Source organism: Melanotaenia boesemani, chromosome 14 (assembly GCF_017639745.1).
Source record: "Melanotaenia boesemani isolate fMelBoe1 chromosome 14, fMelBoe1.pri, whole genome shotgun sequence".
Classification (NCBI taxonomy): Eukaryota; Metazoa; Chordata; class Actinopteri; order Atheriniformes; family Melanotaeniidae; genus Melanotaenia; species Melanotaenia boesemani.
Window position 1 is genome coordinate 1,447,459 of NC_055695.1, and position 12,763 is coordinate 1,460,221.

General features: G+C 40.0%; 1 protein-coding gene across 2 annotated transcripts in view; it reads left to right on the forward strand.

Moving 5' to 3' along the window:
- Positions 1-12,763, forward strand: part of pomgnt1 (protein O-linked mannose N-acetylglucosaminyltransferase 1 (beta 1,2-)) — a 50,678-nt gene that overhangs the window by 3,470 nt on the left and 34,445 nt on the right. For both annotated transcript variants that reach the window (XM_042006067.1, XM_042006066.1), the window contains exons 5-9: positions 4,747-4,812; positions 4,917-5,030; positions 5,098-5,215; positions 5,397-5,495; positions 6,540-6,667. In XM_042006067.1, coding sequence (XP_041862001.1) covers positions 4,747-4,812; positions 4,917-5,030; positions 5,098-5,215; positions 5,397-5,495; positions 6,540-6,667 — 525 coding nt within the window. The remainder of the gene's footprint in view (positions 1-4,746; positions 4,813-4,916; positions 5,031-5,097; positions 5,216-5,396; positions 5,496-6,539; positions 6,668-12,763) is intronic.

Genomic DNA, 12,763 nt, shown 5'->3' on the forward strand with positions numbered 1-12,763 from the left:
CCACTCCTATTACAAGTTACATTTGAATGGCACACAGACAAAACAAGGAACTTATGAGATATAGGAGAACAAAAATACTAGTTAAAGAGAGCAAGGTTAGCTAAATAAAGACATAAGGTTACAGTAGTTGAAGAAGTACACGGAGGTAAAGAAAAAACAAACAGAGAGAAAATATTAATAAGGAATTAGCATAGTAAACAGGTAATCACAAGAAATAAATGTATTTACAGTATAGCGAGCAACGTACGGATGATAGCTGAGAATTTCAGGATGTAATTAGATCGAAGGGCATAGTTATCACAAGCAGACTAGATATTCTTTCAACTGCCGTCGGAAGACAATCGGAGAGGATACAGATCTCAAAGTTAAACTTAATTCAACTCCAGAGCTGGGGGCCTCTAAAACTGAGGTCATTTTGATGACCTGAGGTTCTTGAGAAAGGAAGGACTAAATTAATTTGTCTGTGTCTTGTTTGATGAGAATGAACATCAGAAATAAAAGTAAAGAAGTTATGTAGTGTAGCTGGAGATCATCCCTCTTATAAATAAACTTATGAATGAACGTACAAATTTGAAAGACACTAACTTTTCCAATGGGTAAAAGGGAGTATTTAATAAATAAAGGTGCAGAAGGTGCGTATTTAGTGGAGTTAGAAATCATCCGTAAGAACTTCTTCTGGATTTTGAGGATTCTATCAAGATGAGTGGGATGAGTCGCTCCCCAGACTATATTACAGTAATTTATGAATGGGAACAAAAAACTGTAGTATAGGGTTAGATGTGCTGAGGAGTGAATCAAGGGATAAACAAGTCTTAAAATATTTAGCATCTTAGAAGATCTTGAGCAAACCAGATCAACATGTTTAGACCAGGTTAGCCCCTCATCTATCAGAACACCCAGGAATTTGATTGAAGCTACTTGTGTAACTACAGCTCTGTTAATTTCTATGTGAGCATGTTCTTTTGCATAAAATTTGTTGATGTTGTGAAAGACGATAAAGTTGCATTTTTTAACATTGAGGGTTAGCTTGTTGGTTTGAAACCATACAGATAAAATAGATAGCTCATCATTAACAAGTTTAATCAGGGTGTCAAAGTCCTCATGTACTGCTATGAGATTAGTGTCATCAGCAAATAAAATGGGAAAAAAATGTTCGCAGGAAATAGGTAAATCATTTATATAAATTAAAAACAATAATGGACCCAAAATAGAACCCTGAGGAACCCCAAAAGGAATAGTTAAACTTTCTGAAGAATGACCATTGAAGTATACAAATTGTTCTCTATTGTTGAGGTAATTGTAAAACCAGGCTAGGGCAGAGTCTTTCACACCATAGCTATTTAGCTTTGAGATCAAAATATCATGAGAGACTGTGTCAAAAGCTTTACTTAAATCTAGAAAAACACCGAGGGCAAATTTTCTATTGTCGAGAGCATTGGATATATAATTTACAAGCTGAATTAAAGCATGTTCAGTGGAGTATTTTTTACGGAAGCCATATTGATGTTTGAATAAAATATTGTTTGAAAGTAGATGTTCATTTAATCTATTGTAAACTAGTTTTTCGAGTATTTTAGAAATACAGGGCAGAATGGATATAGGACGATAATTCCCAAACTCCTTCATGTCACCCGATTTAAAAATAGGAATAACTTTAGCAATTTTAAGGTCGTGGGGAATAATTCCAGACTGAAGTGATAAGGAGAGAATGTGGGTGAGGGGTTGAATTAAATGATCAATAGTTTCCTTAATAAGGATACTCTTGATTCCATCGTGCCCAGGTGCAGAGTTCTTTAATGATAGAATTATATCGCGGACCTCCTGTGGTGTAGGGGTGTCAAGATTTTTAAGCAAGGAATACTGTCCATTAATTTGACTACACGGATCAATATCTGTATCCTTGATACCATGAAACAGAGCAGATCCAATGTTGGTAAAAAATTGTTAAAGCCTTCTACTATATCCTTAGAATCTGAGAGGTACCCATTATTAACTTTCATTTGGGAAAGAGCTGGCTTCTTATTACGATGAAGAACTTGGTTAATGATGTTCCAGGTTGATTTAATGTCGTTGGCAGCTTTATTAAATTGAATCGCGTAAAACCTTTTTTTTGTCCTTTTTACGAGGCCTGTGAATTTATTTCGATATTTTTATAGGTATCTATATTATAAGGAGTAGGTTTAGTGATAGATTTCCGATATAGCCTATTCTTCTTTCTAGATTGTTTCTTCAATTCATCAGTAATCCAAGGTTTGTCTCTGAGCACCCTAGATTTTGGAACTGTAAGGGGTAAACTGGATTCCAGAACAGAATTGAAGAGTAGCAAGAATTGATCATAGGCTTTATTTACATCCTGCTGCATCAAGACCCCATCCCATATAATGGAACTGATAGCTGATTTAAAGGCTGCTATATTTTTACGTGTGAATTTGCGTGTTTTTGTTTGTACAGTTTCAAGGTTATTATTATGAGCTACGAAATTGGTGTACATAATTTGAAATACTGGGAAATGGTCAGACACATCGCACCGTAACAAACCAGCTGTAGTTTTGTAATCCAGAGAATTAAACAAAATATTATCGATGAGAGAGGCCGAGGATCTAGAAACTCTGGAAGGTCTCGTAATTAAAGGGTAGAAATTTGCAGCGTACAGGGTATTAAGAAAATCATGAGTAACGATAAGTTCTTCTTTGAGGAGATTTAAGTTGAAGTCTCCATGTATAAGACAAAGCTTGTGTTCATTGAATATACGTCCTAAGATTGAATCAAGCGCATCGATGAAAGTTTTAATATCAGAATCAGGGGGTCTGTAAATGCAGCCGATCACAATGCTTTTCCCGTGAAATTGAAGGCACGACGGAATTTCAATAAATAAAGATTCCACTAAAGTAGAATTAAGGTCATAACTCAGGTCCTTTCTGTGGATATAAGTGTAAAAATCAGAGACATAGAGTGAAACTCCTCCTCCTCTTCTGTTTTCTCTAGAAGAATGAATAGCATTGTACTGAGACAAGGAATAGAGGTGTGAGACATTATTGTGGAGCCATGTTTCCGTAAATGCTAGAACTGAGAATGAATGTGACAAAGTTGATAGTAACGTTTTAAGGTGATCGAAATTTCCTTGGAAACTACGTGCATTCATATGAATCGTGGAAAAAACAATTTGATTATTAGGAATCGAACGAGACAAGAAATTAAACTGCTGCTCTGTATAATAATCACAAGACATTTTGACCGATTTTAAGTGAGTATAATTAATGTCAGGATTAAAAAGAGTTTCGTAGATCCCAGTGTTATCCAAGTTCAGTTCAAATGGGTTTAGAATCTGTGAATCTGATTCAATTTTCCCACTTCTTATAATGTCAATAGATGCCAGGATAAGAAAGTGATAGAGGTGTTACCTCGAGAGAGTAACATCGCAAAATGACGACTCACGATCCACCAACTCCGCAGGCCTACTGGAGTCAATCCTTTCCAGCAAATAATAATAAAACTGTCAATCCGCTGGCAGCAGAGACCGGAGAACAGCAGACAGATCAGCTTCATTTGAATTTATCCAGTTGATTTAATTCCCGTATCGCCAATACTTTCACATCCTCAGGTCGTAATCCATTTGTCTTAATCCACACTTTGCTGTTCCGAATCCATGTCGACTGAATATTTCCATTTTTACGCAGAAGTCGTGCTTCTTTCGCGATATCGGCATTCTTCTTTGTGAGATGCTCGTTCAGATAAACTTTCGTCCCTTTTAATTTCCCCGCCTGCCTCAACAGCGCAACTTTGTGTTTGCGATTCACAAAGCGCACTAAGATGGCAGGAGGCCCCAGGAACTTGGAATCTTGCTTCTTGGACAGCAAGTGGCATGCAGAAAAATTACCACTGCAAACTTCGATATCTTTGCTCTCCAGGAAGGAAACGACCTGTTGTTCCAAAGATTGTGTCTCTTCCTCCGGGGCGTTCTCATTGAGTATACCTGCCTCTGGGTTTACCACCCTCGCATAGGAACGGTGTTTTGTTTCTAACCCGGTGATAATGAGATCATCTATTTGCGTGTACTGTTCGAGATCCTCAATTCTTTTCTCCAATACAGCGATTTTCGCGTCTTTCTTGATGAGTAACTCCTTGAGCGACAGGATGTCGGCTGACAGTTTCTCATTCAACGCCATCAGATTTTCCTGTTTGGTTACGTTTCTCAGTGTTGCATTAATTTGTTCCAATTGTTCCTCCACTCTCTTCATCTGAGCCATCGTGGGCCCCCCCCATGGCAGTAAAACTTATGAAAAACTAGTTTACTACCAAAACGTGAGGTTAATTCAAGTCGAGAGAAATTCCAAAAATCTCAGAGCTCTCCTCTGCCCCCGCTGCTGCTGAGCTGCGTACCGCCATTTTTCGTTCCAAGTGTCAGCTCAATTAATTTTGATTATTTAAATTTTAATCGATTGAAATCATTTTTTTTTTAAATCCAGCTTTAGAAGGTAAATTTATTGTCCATTCCTGGTTGAGACGTGTTAGTAAATCAGCTGTTTCCTGATTGGAAAGAAAAGAAATGATGCCGTCTGTAATGTTGGGGTGGTCATGGTGAAACTCTAGTTCTCCGTGGAGGTTTGTGGTGGAAAGAAATGCTTTTGTCTGTGTTTGGTTTATGAATGAACTGAGTGAAACGTGTAAGCTTTCCTGTCAGGCGGTGAAAGGTCACCTAAAGCTTTCTGATGGTGGTGCGATGCTAACGGAGCTGCTCGTCTGCAGGTTCTGGAGGACGACATGCGGGAACAAGGCCGAGGCATCCACGTGATCGTCCTCAACCAGGCGACTGTGAGCATCTCTGATCCCAGACCAGAACTTTCAGGGTCAAACTCGTGTTAGAGTCATGTTGGACGAGGTAAACTCAGGTAGACCTCTCTCTGTCTGCGTCTCAGGGTCATGTGATGGCGAAGAGGATCTTTGACACCTACTCCCCCCACGAAGATGAAGCTATGATCCTCTTCCTCAACATGGTGACTCGGGGCCGAATCCTCATCTTCACCATAAAGGTGAGTGACCACCAGCAGCCAATCAGGTGTGAGTGTCTGAGTCACCTGATGAGCTGGTGTCCTGCAGGACGAAGGGACGTTCCACCTGAAGGACGCCGCTAAGAATCTGCTGAAGACTCTGGGGAGCCAGGTGTCCCTCAACCTGAGCTGGAGAGACATGTGGACGCTGGTGGTGAAGAAAGGAGGTAGAGACGTCTCACTACAGCCACACACACATTTACACACCTGAACAAGATCAGTAAGACAAAGTAAAGACTAAGTAGTCCACAGTGGGCCGGATTTAACCGCCGTCAGGAACCAAACCAGACGGCGTCAGACCACCGAACATTCACACCAAACCTCACGTTCAGTCTGGTGTGTGTCCAGGTCAGGTTTATGGAGAGAAGCACTCCAAGTCTCCGGCTCTGTCCACCTGGGGCGACCCGGTTCTGCTGAAGACGGAGGTCCAGCTCACAGCCTCAGAAGGTACCACAGAAGAAGAACAAACATGTTTTAAAGACTCATTTCAAATGTGTTTATCAAAAATGTGTCAGCGTAGACGACATGTCGGCCATCTTGGTCCTGTCAGAACCGGACCTTGTTGGTTAAACTGGGTTAAATGTAAAATGTTCGTACACTTTTCAGCCGATTGGATGTTTTATACGTGAAACGTGACAGGAAATATATAATTATCTATCACTGACGTGCAGTAAGGTAAACACATAACAGCTGTGAACTTATTGTGAAAGAGAGAAGGTGGTGGACTTTTCCTGCTTGTCACCGTCATGATTCTCTGGCTTAAATGCCTCCATTTATAAAGTCGTAAAACCCTAAATGTTGTACATGAATGCATCCAGAAGCAGCTCTGAATCAGCTGTCAGTATTCCTCCCGAGGAGACATTTACCAGCAACAGTAAACTTTTTACATCTTAATACGACAGCAATAAAATAAAACCGCTCCGAATCCAGATTTTACACAGTGTTTATGGTCAAGTCCCATTTTTTTTACCTGTGTGTAGTTTAGTGTCTCACTGCAGCCGACCTGGCCAGGAAAGTCCGGACAAACCAGGAAAGTCCGGACAAACCAGGAAAGTCCGGACAAACCAGGAAAGTTGGTTAAATGTCCGACTTTTTCTTTTTCCAGTTTCCTCTCTATATGCTGTCCGATTCTGTTCTACTTTAGGTTTTTTTAGTCAGACCAGGTTCTGTCTGGACGTCCAGGTTCCTGGAGGCAAAGTGGAAGAAGCAGATCATCTGGGAATTTTCTGGGAATACTTTAATCTGTGTAGGATAAGCTGTGTTTATATGTTTCCTACTCTGTTCTGCCGTCTTGGGATTTTTGCAGGGTCTCGTAGGTTTGGGAGGTAATGGAGGGCGGACTGGAACTAGACTACTGAAGCTCTGTCAGTTTGCTCCAGAATCAGCAAGATGTTTTCCCGTTGTCTGTGACTTGAAGGCGGGTCGGGGGATGACATCTTTCCGACCCGTTACGGGGATTACTGACCTGCTCTGTGGTTCTGTGTCCTACAGAAGCCGAGTGTCACTGGGCCGACACCGAGCTGAACCGGAGGAGGAAACTGTTCTGCAGCAAGGTGGAAGGATACGGCAGCATCTGCAGCTGCAAAGACCCTGCGCCCATCGAGTTCAACCCCGACCCGGTGAGACGCTCCACCTTCCGCCGCCCACGCAGTCAGCTGCTGAGGGCTGAAGATGGAGCAGAGATGACACCAAACCTTTGCTTTCACAGCTGAATGTTGTAGAAAATAGTTTTAATACATGTTTAGTTTTTTAACCTTTATTTAACCAGCTCTCATTTACAGTGACAGCCTGAAGGCAACATGAAACATTTGGACATTTAAGCAGTAAATCAGGTTTAAACAGTTTAAAATGAAACTCTGGAAAGTGAGACGTTGATGTGGACATGGATGCGATGGTGGAGATTCTCCATCTGCCAGATCATGGTCATCCTAAGATCCTGAATCAAAGAACTGGACTTCTTTTTGTTTGTAGAAAACGTCATCCAAATCTTTTCTCCAGTCTGGAACTGACTGGTGAGGAGGTCCAGGTTTATAAGCTGTAGTCAAGCCACCGACCACCCGGTACATCCACGAGAACGATGGGAACCTGTAGAGCTCCTCATGTAAAAGAAGACTGTGTCTAGTGTTTGGAACAAGAACAAACAAAACATGGAGGTTTTGAAAGGGAAACATACGTCAAGACAGAAAACCCAAAGCTGCTGAAACCAGAAAATGTCCAAGAAAAGAAAAGAAACGTTGGTGAGAACGGAAGGAAAACCAGGTTCAGGTGAAGCTGCTACAGACTGGTTTATACTGGGATTAAAAGCTGCTACAGACTGGTTTATACTGGGATTAAAACCTGTTACAGACTGGTTTATACTGGGATTAAAAGCTGCTACAGACTGGTTTATACTGGGATTAAAACCTGTTACAGACTGGTTTATACTGGGATTAAAAGCTGCTACAGACTGGTTTATACTGGGATTAAAAGCTGCTACAGACTGGTTTATACTGGGATTAAAAGCTGTTACAGACTGGTTTATACTGGGATTAAAAGCTGCTACAGACTGGTTTATACTGGGATTAAAACCTGTTACAGACTGGTTTATACTGGGATTAAAAGCTGCTACAGACTGGTTTATACTGGGATTAAAAGCTGCTACAGACTGGTTTATACTGGGATTAAAAGCTGCTACAGACTGGTTTATACTGGGATTAAAAGCTGTTACAGACTGGTTTATACTGGGATTAAAAACTGCTACAGACCGGTTTATACTGGGATTAAAAGCTGGTACAGACTGGTTTATACTGGGATTAAAAGCTGCTACAGACTGGTTTATACTGGGATTAAAAGCTGTTACAGACTGGTTTATACTGGGATTAAAAGCTGCTACAGACTGGTTTATACTGGGATTAAAAGCTGTTACAGACTGGTTTATCCTGGGATTAAAAGCTGTTACAGACTGGTTTATACTGGGATTAAAAGCTGTTACAGACTGGTTTATACTGGGATTGAAAGCTGCTACAGACTGGTTTATACTGGGATTAAAAGCTGTTACAGACTGGTTTATACTGGGATTAAAAGCTGTTACAGACTGGTTTATCCTGGGATTAAAAGCTGTTACAGACTGGTTTATACTGGGATTAAAAGCTGTTACAGACTGGTTTATACTGGGATTGAAAGCTGCTACAGACTGGTTTATACTGGGATTGAAAGCTGCTACAGACTGGTTTATACTGGGATTAAAAGCTGTTACAGACTGGTTTATACTGGGATTAAAAGCTGTTACAGACTGGTTTATACTGGGATTAAAAGCTGCTACAGACTGGTTTATACTGGGATTAAAAGCTGCTACAGACTGGTTTATACTGGGATTAAAAGCTGCTACAGTCTGGTTTATACTGGGATTAAAAGCTGCTACAGACTGGTTTATACTGGGACTTAAAGCTGTTACAGACTGGTTTATACTGGGATTAAAAACTGCTACAGACTGGTTTATACTGGGACTAAAAGCTGTTACAGACTGGTTTATACTGGGATTAAAAGCTGTTACAGACTGGTTTATCCTGGGATTAAAAGCTGTTACAGACTGGTTTATACTGGGATTAAAAGCTGTTACAGACTGGTTTATACTGGGATTGAAAGCTGCTACAGACTGGTTTATACTGGGATTAAAAGCTGTTACAGACTGGTTTATACTGGGATTAAAAGCTGCTACAGACTGGTTTATACTGGGATTAAAAGCTGCTACAGACTGGTTTATACTGGGATTAAAAGCTGCTACAGACTGGTTTATACTGGGATTGAAAGCTGCTACAGACTGGTTTATACTGGGATTAAAAGCTGCTACAGACTGGTTTATACTGGGATTAAAAGCTGTTACAGACTGGTTTATACTGGGATTAAAAGCTGCTACAGACTGGTTTATACTGGGATTAAAAGCTGCTACAGTCTGGTTTATACTGGGATTAAAAGCTGCTACAGACTGGTTTATACTGGGACTTAAAGCTGTTACAGACTGGTTTATACTGGGATTAAAAACTGCTACAGACTGGTTTATACTGGGACTAAAAGCTGTTACAGACTGGTTTATCCTGGGATTAAAAGCTGTTACAGACTGGTTTATCCTGGGATTAAAAGCTGTTACAGACTGGTTTATACTGGGATTAAAAGCTGTTACAGACTGGTTTATACTGGGATTGAAAGCTGCTACAGACTGGTTTATACTGGGATTAAAAGCTGTTACAGACTGGTTTATACTGGGATTAAAAAGCTGCTACAGACTGGTTTATACTGGGATTAAAAGCTGCTACAGACTGGTTTATACTGGGATTAAAAGCTGTTACAGACTGGTTTATACTGGGATTAAAAACTGCTACAGACTGGTTTATACTGGGACTAAAAGCTGTTACAGACTGGTTTATACTGGGATTAAAAGCTGTTACAGACTGGTTTATCCTGGGATTAAAAGCTGTTACAGACTGGTTTATACTGGGATTAAAAGCTGTTACAGACTGGTTTATACTGGGATTGAAAGCTGCTACAGACTGGTTTATACTGGGATTAAAAGCTGTTACAGACTGGTTTATACTGGGATTAAAAGCTGCTACAGACTGGTTTATACTGGGATTAAAAGCTGCTACAGACTGGTTTATACTGGGATTAAAAGCTGCTACAGACTGGTTTATACTGGGATTGAAAGCTGCTACAGACTGGTTTATACTGGGATTAAAAGCTGCTACAGACTGGTTTATACTGGGATTAAAAGCTGTTACAGACTGGTTTATACTGGGATTAAAAGCTGCTACAGACTGGTTTATACTGGGATTAAAAGCTGCTACAGTCTGGTTTATACTGGGATTAAAAGCTGCTACAGACTGGTTTATACTGGGACTTAAAGCTGTTACAGACTGGTTTATACTGGGATTAAAAACTGCTACAGACTGGTTTATACTGGGACTAAAAGCTGTTACAGACTGGTTTATCCTGGGATCAAAAGCTGTTACAGACTGGTTTATCCTGGGATTAAAAGCTGTGACAGACTGGTTTATACTGGGATTAAAAGCTGTTACAGACTGGTTTATACTGGGATTGAAAGCTGCTACAGACTGGTTTATACTGGGATTAAAAGCTGTTACAGACTGGTTTATACTGGGATTAAAAGCTGCTACAGACTGGTTTATACTGGGATTAAAAGCTGCTACAGACTGGTTTATACTGGGATTAAAAGCTGTTACAGACTGGTTTATACTGGGATTGAAAGCTGCTACACACTGGTTTATACTGGGATTAAAAGCTGCTACAGACTGGTTTATACTGGGATTAAAAGCTGTTACAGACTGGTTTATACTGGGATTAAAAGCTGTTACAGACTGGTTTATACTGGGATTAAAAGCTGTTACAGACTGGTTTATACTGGGATTAAAAGCTGCTACAGACTGGTTTATACTGGGATTAAAAGCTGCTACAGACTGGTTTATACTGGGATTAAAAGCTGTTACAGACTGGTTTATACTGGGATTAAAAGCTGTTACAGACTGGTTTATACTGGGATTAAAAGCTGTTACAGACTGGTTTATACTGGGATTAAAAGCTACTACAGACTGGTTTATACTGGGAATCAAAGCTGCTACAGACTGGTTTATACTGGGATTAAAAGCTGATACAGACTGGTTTATACTGGGATTAAACGCTGCTACAGACTGGTTTATACTGGGATTGAAAGCTGCTACAGACTGGTTTATACTGGGATTAAAAGCTGTTACAGACTGGTTTATACTGGGATTAAAAGCTGCTACAGACTGGTTTATACTGGGATTAAAAGCCGCTACAGACTGGTTTATACTGGGATTAAAAGCTGTTACAGACTGGTTTATACTGGGATTAAAAGCTGTTACAGACTGGTTTATACTGGGATTAAAAGCTGTTACACACTGGTTTATACTGGGTTTAAAAGCTGCTACAGACTGGTTTATACTGGGATTAAAAGCTGTTACAGACTGGTTTATACTGAGATTAAAAGCTGCTACAGACTGGTTTATCCTGGGCTTGAAAGCTGCTACAGACTGGTTTATACTGGGATTAAAAGCTGTTACAGACTGGTTTATACTGGGATTAAAAGCTGTTACAGACTGGTTTATACTGGGATTGAAAGCTGCTACAGACTGGTTTATACTGGGATTAAAAGCTGTTACAGACTGGTTTATACTGGGATTAAAAGCTGCTACAGACTGGTTTATACTGGGATTAAAAGCTGTTACAGACTGGTTTATACTGGGATTAAAGCTGTTACAGACTGGTTAGTACTGGGATTAAAAGCTGCTACAGACTGGTTTATACTGGGATTAAAAGCTGTTACAGACTGGTTTATACTGGGATTAAAAGCTGTTACAGACTGGTTTATACTGGGATTAAAAGCTGTTACAGACTGGTTTATACTGGGATTAAAAGCTGTTACAGACTGGTTTATACTGGGATTAAAAGCTGCTACAGACTGGTTTATACTGGGATTAAAAGCTGCTACACACTGGTTTATACTGGGATTCAAAGCTGTTACAGACTGTTTTATACTGGGATTAAAAGCTGTTACAGACTGGTTTATACTGGGATTAATAGCTGCTACAGACTGGTTTATACTGGGATTAAAAGCTGTTACAGACTGGTTTATACTGGGATTGAAAGCTGCTACAGACTGGTTTATACTGGGATTAAAAGCTGTTACAGACTGGTTTATCCTGGGATTAAAAGCTGTTACATACTGGTTTATCCTGGGATTACAAGCTGTTACAGACTGGTTTATACTGGGATTAAAAGCTGTTACAGACTGGTTTATACTGGGATTGAAAGCTGCTACAGACTGGTTTATACTGGGATTGAAAGCTGCTACAGACTGGTTTATACTGGGATTAAAAGCTGTTACAGACTGGTTTATACTGGGATTAAAAGCTGTTACAGACTGGTTTATACTGGGATTAAAAGCTGCTACAGACTGGTTTATACTGGGATTAAAAGCTGCTACAGACTGGTTTATACTGGGATTAAAAGCTGCTACAGTCTGGTTTATACTGGGATTAAAAGCTGCTACAGACTGGTTTATACTGGGACTTAAAGCTGTTACAGACTGGTTTATACTGGGATGAAAAACTGCTACAGACTGGTTTATACTGGGACTAAAAGCTGTTACAGACTGGTTTATACTGGGATTAAAAGCTGTTACAGACTGGTTTATCCTGGGATTAAAAGCTGTTACAGACTGGTTTATACTGGGATTAAAAGCTGTTACAGACTGGTTTATACTGGGATTGAAAGCTGCTACAGACTGGTTTATACTGGGATTAAAAGCTGTTACAGACTGGTTTATACTGGGATTAAAAGCTGCTACAGACTGGTTTATACTGGGATTAAAAGCTGCTACAGACTGGTTTATACTGGGATTGAAAGCTGCTACAGACTGGTTTATACTGGGATTAAAAGCTGCTACAGACTGGTTTATACTGGGATTAAAAGCTGTTACAGACTGGTTTATACTGGGATTAAAAGCTGCTACAGACTGGTTTATACTGGGATTAAAAGCTGTTACAGACTGGTTTATACTGGGATTGAAAGCTGCTACACACTGGTTTATACTGGGATTAAAAGCTGCTACAGACTGGTTTATACTGGGATTAAAAGCTGTTACAGACTGGTTTATACTGGGATTAAAAGCTGTTACAGACTGGTTTATACTGGGATTAAAA